Source organism: Macrosteles quadrilineatus, unplaced genomic scaffold (genome assembly GCF_028750875.1).
Source record: "Macrosteles quadrilineatus isolate MER2022 unplaced genomic scaffold, UCM_ALF_1.0 Scaffold_1__1_contigs__length_201487025, whole genome shotgun sequence".
In the NCBI taxonomy this organism is placed as follows: Eukaryota; Metazoa; Arthropoda; class Insecta; order Hemiptera; family Cicadellidae; genus Macrosteles; species Macrosteles quadrilineatus.
Genome location: NW_026542594.1, coordinates 62,909,596 through 62,933,551, shown reverse-complemented (window position 1 = coordinate 62,933,551; position 23,956 = coordinate 62,909,596). Strand labels below are relative to the sequence as shown.

General features: G+C 32.5%; 1 protein-coding gene across 1 annotated transcript; it reads left to right on the top strand.

Moving 5' to 3' along the window:
* Positions 1-16,032: 16,032 nt before the first annotated feature.
* LOC128997627 (uncharacterized protein K02A2.6-like) lies at positions 16,033-20,035 on the top strand. The gene is made up of 3 exons (XM_054423269.1): positions 16,033-16,095; positions 16,598-18,200; positions 18,675-20,035. Exons 1-3 carry the CDS (start codon positions 16,033-16,035, stop codon positions 20,033-20,035), a joined length of 3,027 nt encoding a protein of 1,008 aa, XP_054279244.1.
* The last annotated feature ends 3,921 nt before the right edge of the window (positions 20,036-23,956 follow it).

Sequence of the window (23,956 nt, the reverse complement as noted above, 5' to 3'; positions counted from 1 at the left end):
ATTTGTTAAATAGAAAACAAATGAGATGTGCTTTGGAACTGACATACGTGTAAAGTTGGTTGACATATGAAAAGACTGCTCGACACGTTCATATCCAAAGCCATAATCCACTTGACATCTGCTACGCTTGCAATATTTTTTCTTGAATACAAGTCAGTTGGGATAAAATGTGAAACGCGTTCTTTGATATTTTAAAGTTAAAATATCATTTTACTTTAAAATTAATCATATTTAATCAAATCACCTATATCCCTTGACATCTGGTAGATTTTATTGACTTAAAACATTTAAGTAACGTTTAGGTAAAAATATACATTTCATAACGTAACATTATTTCGTAGCCTTGTGTATATTGTCTACTCGTTCTAAGTGTGATAGCTGCCATCTAATATTTCACATCTTGCTCTGTTCTTATTTCACCGGTAATCCTTAACATTTATTACTCTCTACTTTTGTCTATCACTTGAATAAAACTGCATGCATTTTAAGATAATTTAATGATAGTTTGTATTAAGATAAGTCTGGACAAAACTTCTGAATAATCATGTTCCACTTTTCGTCATTATTATTTTCGTGTTAGTTTATTTATTGTTAATGCTGAGCACCATCAAATGAAGCGACAATACTTCTAACCTGATTATGACTTCGATGTGAGTTGAAACTCTTCGCCAATGCTCTATATCGGATGAATGTATTTTCATAAATCTTTAGTAAGTATAGTAAACCAAGAGGTAAATTATTTTGATCATTTGTTATGTATAAAATATATTTTATGTTTACTGGCATAAAAATCTCTCCATGCAAAGGCTCACCATAATAAGCTTATAATGATATATAATGATGAAGCTTATAATGGCACACCATAATGATGAGCTTTCACAATTATAACAATGTATTTAACCACGTTTCCATATTAATTCAACAATCCTTCAAAGCGTGGACTTCTACTTTACACAAAATACAAAATGGAGAGTTAAGCAAATCAATTGTTAATGAGTTATTTCAAGTGTTTCCTATATTCCAATCACGCTCTATACGACAGTACATTCACCACAACACTCCTCTACGACTTGTCATTTGTAGACTGCTGTAGACAAGTGCTATGTCAGCCTTTGTGATGACGTCACTCTCTACATTTACGTTTCGGAAACATCACCACTTTCGTAGTTTTCTTAATACTCCATTTGTTGCAGTAGAAAAACGTATTTTATTTGCATCCATATTTTACCAAATTTTTGGTAAATGTTACTGTTCATTTTCTTGATTTACTTTTCGATAAATGATTATTAACTGCAATTAAGCCTTAATTCAAAATAAACCATTTAAATGTTACTACTCATTTAGTGAGCATTTTGATAATATTTTATAGAATTATAAATTGAGAATTGAAGAATTGTATTTATTGACGCCATTCTGCATTTATATCTGTATAATGTAAATCTTGAATAAACTGTTTCTGAATCTGAATCTGAATCTGAAAACAATGGACATTTATTTTCTGTCTTTATTAAGCTAAGCCAATGCATTTTGCCATGTTAAATATTCAATTGAAACTTACAAAGCACAACAATAGATTATCTGATCACAGAGATACTAAAAACCACTGAAGTCTATTGGATAAACCCTGAACAAAAGCTAGACAATGTTAACCATCCAGGGAAGCTGTTCACCTATTGTGTCCACTATGGCAAGACCCAGTGACAACATCACATTGTGAACACGCTTTAATACTTAGAAAGCGTTAAAAATAGCTAGAACAATAGTTGTGGATTCAGACTAAACTTGCGTAATATTGAAATTTGTAAATATGATTTCATTGGAATGGTTTTGTTGCGTTCCAACAATAGTAATAATATTCTCGAATAGTTTTTGGAAGACTCGTGTATGTTAACATTTTCCTCAGCGGTGTGTAAAAATTATTAACTAAACATGAGCCTAACTAACTAAATATACATACTATTCAATGACTAACTAAGGGTAAAAGAAACATTCGGGCTTGTATTGGGGATAATGTTGCAACCCAAGATTGAAAATTTCTGTGAAAGAAAGGGAAGTGGTAACTTGTTTATTGCTCCATCAAACTTTTCATATTTCGAGGAAACAAAACTTGCAATTTTTAACTTTCTAAACAAAACATATTGTCACCATCAAACCCACTTTTAATCTAAAATCTTTCACATATTTCTTTTTTAATACATTATGTTTAAATTACAAATATTTTAAAAAATCAATATAACAAATAGAAGAAATATACATATTTGGAACGAAAACAGGTTTGTGCACAGAAAATATCCATAAAAGTGCTATTTATACAAACCTCCGCCTCTATATACGTTAAATGAAATATCGTTTTCAAAATGAGAATACAATGTAAACTTTTTTTTATTTTGCCATTTAATAAATAAATACACTTCAGGGTTAATTAAGATAACATTTTCAACTAAATGTTTATAATATTTAAACTTCAAACTATATTTTTTTTATTTCAGCGTATTGAAGAATTTCTACTACGATCCACTAATTACAAGGCAACCCAATCTAATGGAACAGAAGCAGCTGTTTCGCCAATGATGGATTGTTATAATTATTCACCTACTGTGGAATTTATGGTTTACTTTAACTGGCTAAAATTGGGGGTTTCTTAAATAGTAGGGTGAATTATTTTGAATCCTGACTTCCAATAAAGAATCATTTAAAGCTTTTTTGGCTTTAAAAGAGATTCGTATACATTTTGATGTAAGTTTTCAATTACTTTAAATAATTGTATATCCTACAGAAAACATTGTGTTTATAAAGTACACGAAAGTAATATAGATATATCACTAATATTATATAAATATTTTTCAGCTTAATGTTTGCTTTGCGTTGTGGTTACAACACTAGACTACTAAATGAAACAAATATTAGTCTGCAAAAAAGTAAAAAGTAAACTAAATAACACAAATAATCATTATTCTGTCAACAACTGTAAAAGTAAACCCAAGTAACAGTATATTACTAGTTATTCAATTCCTCTTATATTACACTCCTGCCTTTTGTTTACAAATACTCCTTCTTAACGGCTAAGCGATCCGCATGTAATTTAGCACAGTCATAGTACCAACTATAGGAAGTCATTAACTAACTATGGGAAGGTATAGGTCTGAAATGATACAAATCAGACCAAAGGGATTTTCTCTGCGTAAATTTAAATTTTAAGACATTTAACATTGGGCTTATGGACTTAATGGTCATGACATAATTTGCAAGATAAATAAAAAGGTAAACAAAATAGTCGTAACATATGCTAGTCAACGTGTTACGAATAAACTGACAACAATGTTTTTATGTTTTTCTGTTGTGAGTAGGCAAGAGGCATTTGGCATACGATGGCTAAAAGCTCAATCATTGTTGTATGTCCATTTCTGTAAACTTTCTGAAAACGCAAAAACAAGATTTCAAACTTTGAGGAAAACATCGATTAACACTATGTATACCCGTCCAAAAAAAATATAAAATATTGCCCAATTTTATACTGCATACGATAGTTATAACCATTCTGAGCTAACTCTGAACTATTTTTGCCTAATAAAAAATTAAATATTTAATGAGGACGGACATACTATAAGTGAGCCCTTCTCTTAAGTTCCCTAATTGTATATCTACTTAGAATTGGATCCATATGTTTTTCTTTAGTGCTCAAATGATTTATGTCCTCATATGCAAGAAGTGTGCACTAGGCCATTTAACTCTAATAGAGTCAGTATGAAGATAGGACATACAGTGGCTGTGCACATCCTAATGTTCTCTTCATCAAAACTAGAATATTTTTCATTTCACCATGACAACGTGGTATTTTTGGTTGGACATACAATGTTGATGCAGGTGGAAAGAGTTAATCTTCCCCTTTAAAATGATACCAATAACTGGATTTAACAAAAAGATGTACATACAACGGATGTGCTTTTAATCATGGAGAAACATATTTTAAGCCTAGACATCAAACATGAATAACCCATATAATTAACTATTTTAAAGGAAATATGAAAACTCCAGCCTCCAGCTCTGACCACGTAGTAACTTTTTTTTATCCCATATTTAACTATAATGAGATTAACGGAAAAACCTATGCCTAGTCAGTGTTGAAAGTTGTTGCTATGTTGTTTTACAGTCGTTTGAAATCAGTGTATGTTTTGTTGATCACCAATTATTACATTCATTTATTTGGATTGTGTTCCGTTTATTGCAATGTTGACAAAATAAGCAAATAGTAAATATTCAAAAACTACTACATACGCATTGAAAAGAAACGAATGCTAAAATTTTTAGGTGCTTTTATAATTATTTGTAGCTTTAAATCATACAAGTATTTTATACAATTTCTATTATTATGAAGACTAATATTCATATTAAGACTATAAGTTATTTCTTTGGCGATAAAACTAATAAATTCATGTAATATAATGCTTTTGATTGATTTTAGTATTCTATTCTTCAACGTTAAATTGATCCGATACAAAGAGAAGTAATGTTTATAGCTTAAACTCGTTACTACACAAACAAAACTTATTTTATACATAACATTCTCGTAACGAGAATTAATATAATAATGGTATACCAATACAACTATATATTCCCTTATTTTTTAGTAACGTATTAGCAAAAGAATATTATCGAAACATTTGGAATGGAATGGATTTACAATATGACATATACAAAAGAAAGAACTGAAAAAAGAGAATAATAGATTCGCAAGAAATAAAAGCAATCATAAACAGAACGAGAAGACAATTACCGACAAATAGCGTATTGTAGAGTGTGACGTCATTACAAAGGCTGACATATCACTTGTCTACAGCAGTCTTCAGATGACAAGTTGTAATGGAGTGTTGTACTGTGTTACCGGATTGGGGTTTCGTATCACATAAATTGATTTACTAAGTAGATTTTTGTTTAGATTTAGGTGTTGTTGAAAAGGTCTTAATCTGCAGAGGAACGAATTATACGAATGGTTATACTTAGTTTTCCTCCCTTAAACATCATGGTCCAATAGTTAACGAAAGGTTCGCGTTGTAAAACACTCTACAGATATATTTAGAACAACAAACACTGATGCTCTACATTACATCCTACGTTACAAAATCTTTTTCATATCTGCTTCTTAAGGCACAAGAGTTAAATGACGTAGTGTTATACGCATTTAAATAATATTGAGCTGTTCTTAAAATAATTTGTTAGAGTTTTTAAACATACACAATTATTAAGTATAAAATATATAAACTCATATAAAATATCTGAAAATCACTCTTTTAGATTAGTAAAAGTTGTGTTACTGAAAAAGTTATTAGTCCCTAACCAAAGGAAAAGTTCCCTCGAACTAAAATGGATGAACCCTTGTAAGCTCTCCTTCCTTAAAACTCTGATAATATTTTGGAAATTTGAAAAAAATAACATTATCATTCACTACACTTTACATAAAAATATAATTAGTTTTAAAATGATTTCATTTTTCATATATTCTCATACAGCAAGGCTGCGTTTAAGATTGAAATAGAAATTCACTTCTGAATACATAAGCAAAAGTAAATTAGAAATTGTATTTTATATTACGTTCTTGTTTTAAAACGTTTCATCTAGCGAATAACAATAAAGCAGTCACTGGCATTCTTTCCAAGTTTCAATTAACTTTTATACGCTCATTTCACGAAGAGTTTTTCTTAAGGAAATATGTTACTGTGCGTCATCTTGCTTATTGTTACTTAAGGCAAAGTTTTCTTATTTAATTGTTTAACATGTTTATTTAGTTAGTTTTTTTATTAAGGATATTATTCCGTATGTTTTTATTATTGTTTAACAGGCCTACATTTTTAGACGTAAAATAATTGTTATACAAATTTATTAATTATTCATATTATTTAAATAGCCTTTTAGTCAATTCTATGCTTTATTTAGAAATGTTTTAAAAATTACATGCTAATTAATATTGCATGACAAAGAAAATGATGGGCTTTTTGTAGTTTAGAAAAAGTAATAAAAGAAATACAAACAATGTCTAGCATCAAAATGCTACAACTTAAATTTACTTTCAATTAATTTATTTCAGGTTTAAATTCCAAGTCTCATTTCCGCGTGTTTTAATCCATAGTAAATTAACATATAACACGTTTAAAGACCACTCACTTAAAAATATGCCTGTATATGATGGTTTTATATCGTCAAATGAGTTTAAATGACATAAAAAGTGATTTTTTGAGGAAATATAAAAATAAAAATTATAATAATACTGGTGGTACTCAGTGAAATGGATATTGGAAGCTGTAGAAATTTCACTGACATTGTCTATGGTGATTTTCTATCAATGTATCGCCATCTAGTGTTTTTAGATTGTGCTATCTAATAATCCTAATTTAAATAATTTTGGATTGGAAAAATTATCCTTATATTTATTTGTATTTCAAGAGGCGAAGTAATATATTGATTTATTATTCAAACAAAGTTATCTTGTTAATATCTTTGCATTTGTTATTAGAAATTGTCTTATGAAGTTAAAAAGTGTTTTTTTAATAAATGAATATTAATGGGATGTATTTAAATTGTCAAGAAGTATTTTAAAGGTGACTTCTTATTTGTAAACCCTCTTTCTTTATGCAATATAAAAATAACGTTACTACCTACATTATCACACTAAACAAAGCATATCACCTATTTATCCCTGAACAAAAATTACCTCGGTTAAAGTTTCGTTAGATGTTTGAAACTTCCAGATGACAAATAAAATAAACTAAACAAGTTTTCATTACAATTTCAAAACTTATCTAATGATCTTGGCGATTGTCAATGCCATTGTAGCATGCTCACAAATATCCCGCGTAGGAAGACAGAACCAACTATAGGTGAAGTATGCATTAGTTAGTTTGAGCTACAAGGAAAATAACTACGAAGTCTAGTAACATTTCTCCTAGATTTGATAGAAGCGTTGCAATTTACTATGATCAATTAATTGGCGTCCTCATGCCAATTTTAGTAATATGTATTATATAATGCATTACATACAGCAGAATAAGAGTTTGAAAATGTTTGTTTTTAACAGTAACGTCAATATAACCTATTTGATAACATTTGCCTCAAGTCAAACAGATTAGCCTGCATATGTCTATCGCTTGTGAAAACTTACCTTATTTTTTAAATAGTGATTGCTTATTTCTCAGAACAAAGTTTTGAAAAGACGATAACATGCTAAAGAAAAACAGCAAGAATAAACATTCATGGTTATTTACACCTCCTTAATTTAGGTAATGGGTGATTGTTTTCCGTTTAACAGAGACAACGATGTATTTAATAACAGAACTGTCCTCATATACATTAACTAACAGTGTTACTTTTACAATAAAGTCAAATTGTCATAAACGCAAAAGTTACCTCAACTATTCACATATTGACCATGTAAATAATATACGTACTGTAAGAGTGAATCGGGCCACCTAATGAATACTGGAGCCTCATCAGGCGGAGTAAGGCCGGGATGTCTGTAGACCTTTTAACTAAACATTTTAAGGTCTTAAGTATATTACTAGTGAAAATCATCGCAACCTCAATGGTAATTGAGTCAATGTTAAAGGCATATGTTATAGTTACTTTTTACATAACGTGTTTTAAATGTACAGTATATAAATAAAACTGTTTATAATAATTACCAGAGCAGACCAATGCCTTGGAACAGAATCTGTTGTCATTGTATTGGTGGATCACACTACACTTGCAGTACTTTTCGTTTACAGTTCTATGGATTGGGGTATGCAATAAGATAATTTTACATTAAGGAGTCCTTGCATTTAACTAATCATATAATAAATAAGCATGAACAGAAAAACCAAATACATAAAGTCAAATAATATTATAAAGTTCAAAGGTATAAAATTCACATTTTATTCACGATCTTATTTCGTGTATTATTGAAAAGGATATTAAATTCTCGCTCTACTTGCTTTAAAAACGAAATGTTTCTTGTTTGCCAATAATACCTTAGTTTTGCTGCGATACAATACATACCGTAACCTACCTTCTATATTTATTGCTTAAGATAACATTTCAAATATACAAAAAAATTTGGGTTTTAAAAAACTACATTCCAAATTATTGTTCACAATCAATATTTGTTATGAGGATTATCAAAATATTATATTACTTCATCTATGATATAGCCTAGTATTATTAACAATATGCAAGCACACTTTGCATACGGTACTTTATTGGCATAAAATACCTTATAAATTTTTCGTAATAATAAAATGATATCAAACAGCGTTCAAAATTAATTCATACTTTATTGATTATTGATTGGATACACTCATTTCCATCATCTTGTGTTCGTAATTTTCTACAACTAATTATCGCGTATTTTACCTTTATAGTTCGTACTGTTTTAGCACTGATGACAACTTATTTTAAATAACAATATAAATGTTTTGTAAATAATCATATTAAAAAAAATTTAAATAGTTTTTCATGAAAATTTTTAACTGCATTATGATCTAATTGATGACGATTAAATAATATAACAAAATAAATATAAATATCTTGTTTGGTTCAGTGGAAAAAATCATTGGAAAATATTATAATCAGAGCTAAGTAAAAATTATATACAAAATTAATATTCTTTTATAATTTGTTAAATAGAAAACAAATGAGATGTGCTTTGGAACTGACATACGTGTAAAGTAGGTTGACATATGAAAAGACTGCTCGACACGTTCATATCCAAAGCCATAATCCACTTGACATCTGCTACGCTTGCAATATTTTTACTTGAATACAAGTCAGTTGGGATCAAATGTGTAACGCTCTTTGATATTCTAAAGTAAAATGGAGTTTAAAAAATTAATTATAGTTAGTCATACTACCTATCTACCTTGACTTTCGGTAGATTTTATTGATCTAATACGTTTATGTAACGTTTGCGTAAAACTATACATTCCATAACGTAACCTTATTATTTCTTGGCATTGTGTATATTGTATATATTTCTACACGTATATTGTATATATATCTACTCGTTCTAAGTGTGATAGTTGCCATCTAGTATTTTACTTCTTGTCTGGTTAAAAAACTCTTCGCCAATGCGGTCGCCATATCGGTTGAATGTATTTACATAAATGTATAGTAAGTATATGTAACCAAGGGTTAAATGTTTTTGAATATTTCTTATGTATAAAATATGACGAGCTTTTACAAATATAACAATGTATTCAACCACGTTTCCATATTAATTCAACAATCCTTAAAACCGTGAATTTCCACTTAACACAAAATGGAGGATCTTTCATCAAATAAATTTGTCAGAGTTATTTTAAGTGTTTCCTATAATTCACGCTCCATTACGACAGTGCATTCACCACAACACTCATCTACGACTTGTCATCTGAAGACTGCTGTAGACAAGTGATATGTCAGCTTTTGTGAGGACGTCACACTCTACATTTACGTTTCGGAAACAACACTACTTTCATAATTACTTCTGTCTTGTGGTAGTAAACCGTATTTAATTTACATCCATATTTAAATCTTCTCTATTTTAAATGTTATTATTCAAATTTCTTGGTTTACTTTTGGATTAACTTTTATTACCTGCAGTTAAACCTTAATTCAAAAGAAACAATGACAATTTATTTTCTGTCTTTATTAAACTAAGCCAATGCATTTTGCCATGTTAAATATTCAATTGAAACCTGTTACTCTGGTTTATTCCACAAAGCACAACAATAGTTTATCTGATCGCAGTGATACTAAAAACCACTGAAGTCTATTGGATAAACCCTGAACAAAAGCTAGACAATGTTAACTATCCAGGGAAGCCGTTCACCTATTGTGTCCACTATGGCAAGACTTAGTGACAACATCACATTGTGAACACGCTTTAATACTTAGAAAGCGTTAAAAATAGCTAACGCAAAAACAATAGTTGTGAATTCAGACTAAACTTGCGTAATATTGAAAATTTGTAGATTTGATTTCATTGGAATGGTTGTGTTGCGTTCCAACAAGAGTGATAATATTCTTGAATAGTTTTTGGAAAACTAAGTGTATGTTTAAAATTTTCTTCGGTAGTTAGTGAAAATATTAACTAAACATGAGCTAATCACTATTTAATGACTAACTACGTTATCTAACTAACTAAGAGTAAAAGAAACATTCGGGCTTGTATTGGGGATAATGTTGCAACCCAAGATTGAACATTTCTGTGAAAGAAAGGGAAGTGGTAACTTGTTTATTGCTCCATCAAACTTTTCATATTTCGAGGAAACAAAACTTGCAATTTTTAACTTTCTAAACAAAACATATTTCCACCATCAAACCCACTTTCAATCAAACATCTTTAACATATTTCTTTATGATACATAACGTTTAAATAACTATAATCTTTTTAAAAATCCATACAACAAATACAAGACAGTTACAAATTTGGAACGAAATGGTTTGTGCACAGAAAATATCCATAAAACAGCGATATATACAAGTCTGCAACTCTATACATTAAATTAAATATGGTTTTCAAAATGAGAATACAATATAAACTAGCAATCCCTCATAATATTTCAAGGCTTGATACAAAGTATGGTCATAGTTAAATTATTATCTTTAAATATTCTGAACTATATTACAATATCATTTTAGAAAAACTCCTTCATGATGATTATCAACTTCACAGAGAAAATGACTACTTTTATGTTAAAACCTTTGTTTTTATTTTACCCTTCAATAAATAAATACACTACAGAGTAAATTATGATTACCTTTTCAGCTAAACTTTTATAATATTTCAAATTCAAACTATATTATTTTTATTATTTTTGCGTACTGAAGAATTTATACTACAATCCGCTAATTACAAGGCAATCCAATCTAGTGGAACAGTAGCTGCTGTCTCACCAATGATGGATTGTTATAATTATTCACCTACTGTGGAATTTATTGTTTACTTTAACTGGCTGAAATTGGGGGTTTCTTAAAAAAGAAGGGTAAATTATTTTGTATCCTGACTTTCAATAAAGAATTATGTAAATCTTCATTGGCTTTAAAAGAGATTCGTATACATATCAATGTTAGTTTCCAATTACTTCGAATAATTGAATATTATATATTAAACATTGTTTTTATAATCCATGCTTGTAATATCTTAAGAATTTGAATTTGAATAAAGTACATGAAAGTAATATAGATATATCACTCATATTATATAAATATCTTTTCAGCTTAATGTTTGCTTTGCGTTGTGGTTACAACACTAGACTACTAAATGAAACAAATATTAATCTGCCAAAAATTAAAAAGTAAACTAAATTAAACAGATAAATATTATTCTGCAAACAACTGTAAAAGTAAACCAAAGTAACAGTATATTACTAGTTATTAAATTCCTCTTATACTACACTCCTGCCTTTTGTTTACAATTACTCCTTCTTAACGGCTTAGCGATCCGCATATAATTTAGCACAGTCATAGTAACTAACTGTAGGAAGTTTTGGTCTGAAATGATACAAATCGGACCAAAGAGATTTTCTATACGGGAATTAAAATTTTTAGACATTTAAGATTGGGCTTATGGACTTAATGGTCTCCATGACATCATTTGCAAGATTAATAAAAAAGTAAACAAAATAGTCGTAACATATGCTGTTCAACCAATCACCTGAACTCAACTGAATCAACCGAACAGTGTCCGAGCCCGCCGTCCTGGTGATTGCTGGAGTCATCCCCGTCAAACTGTTGGCGGCGGAGAGAAAGGCAATTTACCGGCGCCGTGGGGAGGACGAGGCACGAACAGAGGAACGCACCCGCACCTACCAGCTGTGGCAGGAGGGCTGGGAACAGGAGACACGGGGACTCTGGACCAGGCGACTGATACAGCAAGTCCAACCTTGGGTGGATCGGCGGCACGGAGAGGTGGACTTCTACCTCACCCAATTTCTGACGGGACACGGCTTTTTCCGGTCGTACCTGTTCAGGATGGGCAAAGCCGTGTCACCCGACTGCATATACTGCCCAGGCATTCTCGATGACGTGGAACATACATTTTTCCACTGCCAGTGCTGGGAAAGGCCCCGCCTGGAGGCTCAACAGTTAGTAGGACTGCTGTCGGTGGACACGGTCATACCGATTATGACGGAGGGTGAGGACAATTGGACCTGTGTGTCACATTATATCCAGGGTATTCTCCGCGCCAAGAAGATCGACCTTGACCGGGATGTGGTGTAGGTCATTAAAAATCTAAATGCCAGAAACGGTGCGAGCCCTGAGGGCTTAGGTCACATGTGGGCTTAGGTGGCCTGACTTGAAGTAATGTGACAAACAATTCCAGGTCTGTGTCCAACAGAGTAGAGGGGGTTTTTTAGTGAGTGAACTAGCACATTAAAAGTAGATGCAGAACAAAATGAAAGAACAATAGGATTAATAACGTTGAGTAACGATTAAAATTGGAATTACTACAAAATGAATAACCAATCATTAAAATCTCTGGAATCAGCTAATGTACCATTGACTTTTAATACTCCAAATAGCCATTCCATGAATGTAAACTAAATATATCATTGACTTTGGACACTGCAAGTAGACAATTTATCTACATGAACCAAATTATCAATTGATCTTGGTTAGTGTAACTAGGCAGTTCATTTACGTGAACCATTGTGTACTAAATGTGCCATTAATTTTTTAATGAGTTAAGTTATATTGTAAACTTGTAGAATGTATCATACATGCGGCAATTTTATGTGTTACACTTATTATTTTACTAGCTGTACCCGCGGGCTTCGCCCCGTTTAACTTCATAAGTATTCGCATGGCTCATTCACGTCCTGTTTGAAGTTCGTTCGCTACGCTCACTCACCTTTAGGTTGGAGCTCGTTCGCTGCGCTCACTTGCCTTCAGGTTAGCTCGTTAGCTACGCTAACTCGCCTCCAGGTTGAAGTTCGTTCGCTACGCTCACTCACCTTTTGGTTGGAAATTAGCTGTTGTCATAAATTTAAAAAAATAATAGTGCTGCACCCTCTTGGTAGTCCTTGTAACTTTTATGCTATTGAACATCATAGAACAGAACCAACTTGTTTAATTGAAACAGCTGTTATGATTCGTTAATTACTTTTAAACATGAAAAATCATAAGATTAACATGGGGAACTACAGAGCCACTGGGGCGGAGCCCGAAAGGATTTTTGAGATAAGAATATGCTTTAATGTTAATCGGGAATGTGAGCTATCATCATGCCAAATTTCAGCCCAATCCGTCCAGTAGTTTATGCGTGATTGAGCAACACACACACACACACACACACACGAGCATACACACAAACTCACAAACTTTCAGATTTATAATATTAGTAATATTGCAAAAGAGAATTAAATTTTAAAAGATTTTCTAAGTAAAAAATATATTTTATATTACGCAAATGAATATATATTCCTAGAATATGTACTAGAATAATCAGCACGGCAAAGGTTCAGTAAGAAATAACACGAATGGTATTCTGTTCGTTAACGCTAATTAAAAACTGAAATACATTTCCAGTGGAAGGTTCCAACGTCAGAATTTTTCTTTGTCTGACCTGTTTGAAACCAAAATATTCACTTATCTGTAAAAACGGATACCTAACGTAATTCTATTAAACACTAATCCGATATCTTACTTTCAGCGAATTTAAGTTTCGAGTGGCCTTTTAACATAGAAAAGAAGGATTTAGATTGATTTCACTTGAATTGGTATTTGATAAAAAATATGTATTTTCAATTCATTTACAATCTGATGTTTTTGTATGCTTAAATGGCCTCAAAGAAATCAAAAGGTTAATAAAATAGTAGTTGTGTTCGTTTATCCCTGCGTAAAATGATTTTCTAGTCTTAAGTAGTATACTCAACCACTCCGTACTCTATATCATTCCGTATTTAAATTGAAGTGATTAAAAAACTAATATTTATGGATGTGAAGTTTGACATAGGTGACAAGATAAAAATTCTCATTCTTTATTTACATTATTTGTAAAAGTGTTTTATTATGAATATCAAGTAGATTTACTGAAAATCTAATATCTTGATTTGTCTAACAAGAACCTAGACAAACTTGATTTTTTAAATCCATGAACTATTATATCTACCTAAATTGCACCTAAACTATTTAATGCACCTAAATTGTATTAGATGAAAATCTACAGTTAGTATATTGATAGGCAAGTAAATATTTGTAGAAATAAAATGTCCAAAAATATACTTTTCCAAGAAAACTTTGCTGGCCTGCTTTCTGAATTCTTACAAATCATACTTTTTCTCAAGACAACACTTGGAGAATAGGACTAATACAAACAATAGAAACTTAAATATTGCGAGTAAAAAAATATCTGAGTAAGTATCATATGATGGCGTTAAAAAAGTTCAAATACCTTCTATTAAGCTATCCAACGTTGTTGTAAACACCACTACTTTCGTTGACTGTGTGGCACCATCAATAGGCTGTACAAGGACGGTTTTCTTTCTTCGTACGGAGAGCGTCATATTGTTTTCATCAAAATAATAAATATACATTTCAACATGGCACAAACACAAAAACGAGACATTTATGGTAGCTAATCAGTTAAGAAAACGACGTTCAGACGACACTAACCCGGAGGAGTTTGGGTCCAGACTGTCTAAAATAACTAGATTAATTTATAACTGTTGCAATAGGAAATCAATTTGCATTTAATAAATATTTTTTTAGAATCATACCGAAGCAAATTTTCCATGCATTTATTTATTTCCAATAATGACATTTATAAACATTAGGAAAGGCAATATTTATATTAGTGAAACAAGAACATTACAGTCGTACAGTTAGTCTCCCAATGGTCCCGCCTTTAGCTTGTAACCTCCACGAACATGGATCCCTTGTGTCCTTCTTGCTTTCTCCGCTAAAAAACCTCCGATAACCTTCTCCATGGGGACATTTTCCTCTGATATATTTTTTTACTCTCTAAAAATATTTCAAGTGTATAATAGTAACCATGAATAACAACCTTTGCCACTAACCTGAGGATTGCTATTGCTTGGTTATTGATTTATAATGATCAAAACTTTTTCATCGAAAAGAAAATAACTTTAATTACAGTTTTCTCTATTAAAATTTGTACAAGGTGATTATACAAATCGATCGTCATTTTTTAATTACATGCAACAACTTACATCAACAGGTATAAGGGAAGGGCTTTATAGTCTAAAACCTTTGACGTTACGCTATTTAGGATAACGTTGAGGTTATTATTTACAACAGTGATTTTTGCCCCGTTTGCACACAAATCACAAGTAAAATATGATTTGTGGAGTGAACCGGAAGACGGAATGGGCACACGGGAGGGACTAAGGCTAAAGGTGTAGTGACGTCATCTCTAGTGGCTAATGTCTTCTCTTGAGGCAACACGATTGCCGTAACGAACCGATGTGATTGTAGCGGCGTTCGTGACATAGTTGGTAGCGTTTCGGCATTGACTATGAATCCTTAAGGATTCATAGTCAATGGTTTCGGTTTGACGATCAGGATGTCCCGGGTTCGAATCCCGCTGGCAGCACTAACTTTTTGTCAACAAATTTTTCGTATCAGCAAGTTTGGTTGGTTAGGTTAGGTTATGACAGTTTAATTTAATAATACTAAATTTTAAATTTAATTTTATTGTAAAAAAATTATAAGTAATCATTAATTAGATTTTTATCTTATATAGTTTTTATATTATTAGCAAGTCTGGTTGGTTAGGTTATGTTATGACAGTTTAATTTTAAAATTAAAAATTTATTGTTGTATTAAGTCTGTTCTTTTATCATGTGTTTAAATATGTTTGTTGTCAGATGTTTTTGTAAACATTAGTTTAGTTTGAAAATAGAGTTTGTTCAAGCAAGATGTGTGAATAATATTCTTGTATAAGAAATAGAACATGGTGGCAGCTTAGTGGATTTTTTATCGAACAAAGTCTAAAACCACGCATGATGTCAAGTAAGGGCAGAAAAAAACGAAATACTCGTAGGCAAAGGTATGAGGACAATGAGGAGGATGCCCAAAGTGAATTCAACTACATGTCAGAAAGGGATTCTAGAAAGACTGAAGGTGAGTCACTAGGTTTTGCATTGGGACAGACAAACCGAGAAAATAATGCAGTAATGTGTACTCCTACTCCTATGATAAATCTGACGTTACCAACTCCAGATACCTTCTCTTTTACTCCGAATGAGTGGCATTCCTGGAGGAATCGCTTTCAAAGGTACAGACGGGGGTGCGGTCTAGATAGCACTTCCGACGCTCGGCAAATCGATGTACTTTTGTTTACAATGGGTAGTAGGAGTGAAGATATTTTCGATTCGTTTTCACCATAACCGAATACTTATGACGAGGCTCTTCGGGCCTTTGATGCATACTTTGTGCCAAGACGAAATATCATTTATGAGAGAACAAAATTTCTGAGACACAAGCAAGGGAGTGATCCATCTGAAAAATTCATAACAGATTTGCATGGTCTTGCAAAAACGTGTGCATGGGGTGAACTGAACGATGAGACGGTGCTTCTGGTCCTCATTATTGGTATGAAAAGGCTCTAAGTGATAGACTCCAGCTGGACTCTCAATTGACTCTGGAGAAGGCGATTAATACCTTGCGCCAACACGAGGAGCTAGAACGCCAAAAACGTGAGCTCGCCAATACTAATGTTTTTATGGTGAATCAAACGTCAATACAAGTCAGTAAAACAAATCTGTCTGAAAGAGCTGGTGAACAGAAATTCACCGAGGATGCTATGAGAAAAAAGTGCAGGAAATGTGGTTATAACTGGCACGGATCACTGGCCGAATGCCCCGCTAGGAAAGCCAAATGTGACAAATGTTCCGAGATTGGACATTTTATTCGATGTTGTCCCTCCCGCGAAAAGTGGATGAGAAAAAACAAAAACGTTGTTAAGGAAATCGAACAGCAAGATTCAGACAGTGGTTATCAACAGGTTCCTGAGATTTTCATAGGGAATATAGACAGCAGTGACAAAGCCTGGGTCCAGGAGGTAAAAGCAAGCTGTGGAAACCAAGATTTAGGTCTTATAAAATTTAAACTTGACACAGCAGCTGATGTAACCATGATTCCAGTAGGAGTTCTTGGTGATTTTATTAAGACTCTGCCTCTAGGAAAGTGCAAATCCCCTGTGTTTAGCGCAAAGAAGAAAGAACGAATCAATATTTTGGGAACTTTAAGGCTAAAGCTTGAACATAAGGGTGTATCAGTTTATGATCTTGCGTATATTTCTGAGGAGATCACTGTTCCACTTCTTAGCAGACGTTCCTGTGAAGAGCTGAACCTGGTGAGGAGAATTTTTTCTGTAGATTCACATGATATTGACTGGGCTACTAAGTATCCTAATTTATTTCAAGGACTGGGAAATATGAAAGGAGAGTACAAGATTGAAATGAAGGAGAATGCAGTTCCTTACGCTATATCCACCCCCAGGGTTGTACCAATACCTTTAAAAACCAAGGTGAAAGAGCAGTTAGACGATATGCTTGAGAAAGGAGTGATTGTTCCAGTTGAACACGCGACTGATTGGTGCGCACCAATGGTAGTTTGCGCAAAAAAGGGAGGTGGGGTTAGGATCTGCGTAGACCTATCCAAACTCAACAACAGTGTGAAACGTCGGTTTTATCCTATCCCAAAGATCGAACTTTCATTGGCCGAGATCGCGGGAGCCAAGTACTTCAGCAAGATCGATGCGAATTCCGGGTTCTGGCAACTGAACCTTGCAGAGGAGTCACAAGATTACACAACATTTATCACCCCTTTTGGGAGGTATAAATTCCGTAAGTTACCTTTTGGAATTACGTCCGCTCCTGAAGAGTTTCAGCGCCGCATGTCAAAAGCTTTAGAAGGGACAAAGAACTGTTTAGTGCACATTGACGACTGTCTGATATGGGGAAGAACGAAAGAAGAACACGACGAGTGTCTTAGGGCCGTTCTAGAGAGAGTGCAAGCTAATGGAATCACCTTGAATAAGCAGAAGTCGGAGTTCTGCAAGAAGACTGTGACATTTCTGGGGTTTGTGCTGTCTAAGGACGGAATCAAGCCTGATCCAAGCAAGGTACAAGCGATTGTGGACTTACCAGCTCCAAGAAACGCTAATGAAGTACAAAGATTCATGGGCATGATCACTTTTCTGGCAAAATTTATTCCGAACCGCAGTGAGATTTTGGAGCCAATTACGAGCTTGTTAAAGACTAAAAACGATTTCCTTTGGGGACCAGCTCAAGAAAACGCTTTTGTCACAGTAAAACAGATTTTATCATCAGAGCCATGTTTGACTGTTTACGATCCGCAAAAACCCTCGATTCTTTCTTGCGATGCTTCAAAAAAAGGTCTTGGAGCGGTTTTACTTCAAGTTGAAGGAGAAAACAAGAAACCTGTGGCATATATATCTCGGACTCTAACGCCTGCTGAAGAAAACTATAGTAACATTGAGAGAGAAGCGCTTGCGTGCACATGGGCAAGTGACCGTTTGAAATGTTTCCTGATGGGTAAAATGTACACAATTGAGACCGACCACAAACCGCTTGTCTCAATTTTCAAAACACAAAATTTGGACGAGCTCTCACCGAGGCTACAGCGGTTCCGAATGCATATGATGAGATACGATTATCGCATGACCTGGACCCCAGGAAAAGACCTTGCCATAGCAGATCTACTATCAAGAAGTCCTATTCCGGCTGACGAAGATGGCGAATTGACCGAAGAAGTGGAAGCCTTCGTCCACGAAATCAGTCTGATTAGTATAAACACTACAGATGAAAATGTGACAAAGGTACTTCACTCACAAATGAGAGATCCAATCTGTGCACAACTTAAGTTACAAATTTTAGACGAATGGCCTGTAAAATCAAGTCTGCCTAATGAGATTCAAGAGTACTTTAATGTGAAAGACGAGTTAAGTTGTATTGATGGGCTATTGCTTCGAGGAACTCGGATGATAATACCTCAAGAACTACGAGCGGAAATGCTCGAGAGGCTTCACAGTGGACACTTGGGAATCACAAAAACAAGGAAACGTGCTTTGGGAACCATGTGGTGGCCTGGAATTTCTCAAGAAATAGAAAGGAAAATCAAATCGTGTCCAGTGTGTATTCAGAACTCAACTAATCACAGTGAACCATTGATTCCGAGAACTGTCCCGGATTACCCGTGGCAAAATGTGTCTGTTGACTTGTTCAAACACGAAGACAAGTGGTATATGGTTATCGTGGATCACTACTCAAGATACTTTGAAGTCGAGGAAATGCATCGAATGAGGGCTTCAGATGTGATTCGGGTTTGCAAAACCACATTTTCACGTTTTGGAATTCCTCAACGTGTTTATTCAGATAGTGGGACACAATTTCACCATATTGACTCAAGTGAATTTAAATTGTTTGCAAAGGAGTGGGGGTTCTCCACATTCAGAAGTAGTCCCCACCACCATCAGGGAAATGGGGCAGCTGAAGCAGCTGTGAAAGTAGCAAAAGGGCTAATGAAGAAAAACAAGGATAAATTTGAACTTGCCCTACTTTCTTACCGGACCTCACCTCTTGAAACCGGCTTTTCCCCATCTGAACTTATGTTTGGAAGGAAATTAAGAGACAATCTTCCATCTACTTTGGTTGGAAATCCTGTGGAAAATAAGAATTTTCTTGAGAGGGAGAATAAGTACCAGAATAAGTACAAGATACAATTTGATAAACGACATGGAGTGAGTGGTTTAAGTGAATTAGAAGTTGGAAGCATGGTATGGATCACAGATCTTCGTCGACACGGTAAGGTAGTCAGGAAATTGAACGAACCACGTTCCTACCTTGTGGAAACTGACAAGAGAACTATTCGCCGAAACAGGAAGTTCTTAGTTCCTGCACCGTACTACGGAGGAGATGGAATTCTTTCAAACTGTTCATCCATGGTCCTTAATCGTCCATGCAACTCACGTGATCGTCCAGGAGCTGGCACAGTAACCCGTTACGGAAGGTCCATTAAGAAACCGAGGCGGTACTGAGGTTCATAAAGATGTGGACATCTTGAAGCGGGATGTTGTATTAAGTCTGTTCTTTTATCATGTGTTTAAATATGTTTGTTGTCAGATGTTTTTGTAAACATTAGTTTAGTTTGAAAATAGAGTTTGTTCAAGCAAGATGTGTGAATAATATTCTTGTATAAGAAATAGAACATTTATTTTATAATTTTAAGACAATATTTTATAATTAAAAAGTTATTTTTATGACTAAAAATAAAAAAATTAATTATCATTTTTTTTAACTTAGCAGTTCTAGCGGCGAACGCTGACACTACAAGATATGTTAGCCTTAGTCCCTCCCGTGTGCCCCACCACCAAAAGACTGATTAAAAACAGCTGGACGATGATTTGTTTTGAATAGTAAAAGCTAGTTTTTGTTTATCATTTAATGTTTCCATAGTTACCTAATTAGTTCATTCCTGTCTTCTACACTTTACACACTGATGATTTTAATCTACATCAAATTCTATTTTTGTAAATTTTCATTTGATCTAAAAAGTAACACAAAATATTAATGAAGAACTAATAAAAATGGCTTGGACAGTTCCATTAAGATGTTATATAATGTTCACTTTCGGGCCAGTAACATCATGTTAATGATCCATACAGTTTCTGTTCTAATATTCGAGCCTAACTCTGATCAAACTTAATCATTGATAATGTTAGCAACATAAAAGTTAAGAAGCAAGTGAGAGACCTAGTATAGCAAACGCACGACCAGAACATTTAGATTTTTATGGGAATAGATAAATAAGATTAATAAAAGACAACTTCAACGTTATAATTTCAACGTAATTAAAATGCAAAATTTGTAGCCTGTGTTAAAAAAGTCTACTCTTCGTATAAAATAGTGTAGGATTGCTCCATTAAAGGTAAATTAAAATTGCTGTTAAAACTAACCGTCTTAATTTTCATACATGGAACAAGTTCATGTATTGCTTCTGCTAAAATCAGTTGCCAAGCAAAGGGAAATAATTATTCGAACCTATGGAAAATTCATCGACAAGAACTTCATACATAATTCACACCTTTCCACCAACTTCGATATTGCGTCGATTGTAGCAGCTACTTTACAAAATATGTTAATATCTACTGAAACATAGCAAACATGTCACTTAAATAATTTCGAATATTAAAATTTGAAATAAGTTTGATTAAGGTAAATTATAATTCAATTATAAATATAAAATACGATAAGTTTATAATACCATAGGTGAAGTAATATAATTATATTACTTCATCTATGGTAATACTCTTTAAAATTAACAGTTTTCCTAATCTAAAAATGTTATTAAAACAGTCATTTTAAGATTCATATTATTATGTTTTATTTATCTTAACTTAAATTTTTTTACTACAGTATGTTGTAATCTTTCTAATTTAAACTTTATTAAAATGCAAAATGTGTAGCCGGGCTGCCTCCTATACTTTGTTTGCATAAAGCAGCAGTACTACTATTATTTACCTGGTAACAAGTAGTCAAATTATAATTGAGGAAATATAAAACAAATGACAGTCTTTACGTGTTGCACAACTTAAAACTATTTTATAAAGTATAAGATTTCTACTAATTAAGTAATGTGGGTGTTCATATTTTTACAAAGTGTAACATAGTTTTTTCGCAAATAATATTAAAAATGTTTTCAAAGAAAAGCTGTTTGGATAATCACTTCTTGACAGAACCAAAAGGCAACACAAGATATGTTGGATGAATTAAACTCTTTGTGAATGTTTGAGATTACAAAAATCCTCATTATATGGTGTTTAATATTTGGTAATGCTTGCTATGTATGATACGCTTTTCATAATTATTTCTCTTAAGTACTTAAATACTTTCATTCACGAATCATTATATACATATTATATTTTTGTTAAATTTCCCTATATATATATATTTATTAATCAAATTCTGTTAAAGCAAAGCATGACATTATTCGTAAGATCTGAATCTTATGAATATTAAATAAAGATAAAGATTATATCAAGGAACGGAAACATGCACAACCCTAAATTATACAATTTAGTGATTTATCGTTTCGTACATATTTATTTGATATTTTTTTCGCTAGACTTTATACAAATAGACTATTACATAATATCCGCTAGTAATCAAATTAATGTAATATTCATTTCTGACATCGATTTACAAGCCACATTTGATTCAGTGGGCAATAAGCAATGTCCTTTATTCAAATTACTAATGCTTAGTTACGTGTGTAATGAAATTAAGAAACTTAAACGAGTAGATTGCATATTGGATACTGGATGTTATGGTTCGTGATAATTGAGAACCCAATTGACAGTTGATTCATTTGCCATAAATTAAGTTATATGTTTATCTGTTTTATAATTTGTATCGCAAAAAAATAATATAAATAATAATTTAGAACTAGAAACATATTTGACAAGTTAATATATTTGTAGATTGAAGTTCAAGCATAGAGGCTTAATCCTAAGTTAATTGAATATACATGACAATATATTAGCAGTAAGGCATTAAAGAGGCTAAGGCTTTTTATATATTTTTTTGCAGTCTGACTCCTAAAATTAATTCAACTGTACAGAAACTTGTACTACAACATACAACTACGTGAAACTGTATGTTATATTATTTTATGAAACAATGTACATTATGCACACACACAAGCACACATACATAATGTACATTATGAGCATTATGTTAAGTTTTGCATGTGTGTTATGTTATGTTACTATGAGTATTACACTCTAGTACTAGCTTCTTAATATAAAATTCCATTACTTTGGTTTTAAAAATGTACCTAGTTTCTTTTAAAATGCGTTAAAAAAAGTCAATACTGAATATCGAAAATATTTTGACAATAACTACTGCAAGTTATGATGCTAATGATGGTTGATTTTATTTTTAGATTTCAAAAAACGCTTAAGAAGTCAATAAAAATCAAATTACGATTCCAGGACTAAATCTACATTACAAGAACGCAGCTTTTGACCATTTGGTATTCAAACAGAATTTCTCATCATCATTCTCTACAAATGTTACAAATCTGTTCTTAAACATGTTGTTCAGATCTAAATAATATTATTGATATTTGTAGGCTACAAATCATGTAAACATTTAGCCATCGACTTACAGTAGTTATCGCACTATAAAAGGATGACAACAATACAATTTGTAAAAAGTTATTTAAATTCTTAAAAATTAATTTACATTTTAAGACCGTCACACCGCCGTTGTCAAGACTACGTCACATTTAAAAATTTAGTTCAGAGAACAAATTTGATGACAAAAATAAGCTATATTTGGTTAAAAACCAAGTTATCTTTTGATAATAAAATCACACTGTTTTGAGTTGTTTTGCTGGAATACTTGAGTATGGGAAAATATGAGTAGGACAAAAATATTTGTTTGGCAAAAGTAAGTAAATGCAGCAATTAGCTACTTTGCGTGCTATGAATCAGTACAAGGAAGCACGCTTTGTCAGGTAACTGTAGGAAAATAATTTTCTTAATTTTCGACAGAAAGGAGAGTCTTTTAGTGTCAGTTGTGGCTTTTATGGTTTTACCCCTACGTTGAAGCAGCCACTTCAAAGATGCTAGAAATGGTGCAAGGGTGATTAAGGTGATGTGGACAGCTGGTTTACTGTTTTATTATTAGCCTGCCAAAGCTACCTCATTGTAATATGAGGATGTTACGTATTAAGTGAATATCAGACTGAATATAAAATATCATAAAATGTGATATATATATTTAACTTATTTATATAAATAAAACCCTGAATTGAACTCTTAAACTGAATTGAAATTAGGATCTCGGCTAGTTCGACAGTTAGCACAAACCACAGCTATTATATATATTTTAAAATCAGCCCAAATGGTTCTTATACGTTTTAGATTTCTCATTAAGTCAATTAGTTGCGACTT

What these genes read in the sequence shown, in the direction of transcription:
- LOC128997627 (XM_054423269.1), top strand. Translation starts at nt 16,033, where the DNA reads ATGAGGAGGATGCCCAAAGTGAATTCAACTACATGTCAGAAAGGGATT. An exon ending in GGATTCTAGAAAGACTGAAG is followed by an intron (nt 16,096 to 16,597) that starts GTGAGTCACTAG and finishes GATAGACTCCAG; the next exon opens with CTGGACTCTCAATTGACTCT. An exon ending in AAAATTTATTCCGAACCGCA is followed by an intron (nt 18,201 to 18,674) that starts GTGAGATTTTGG and finishes CCTGGACCCCAG; the next exon opens with GAAAAGACCTTGCCATAGCA.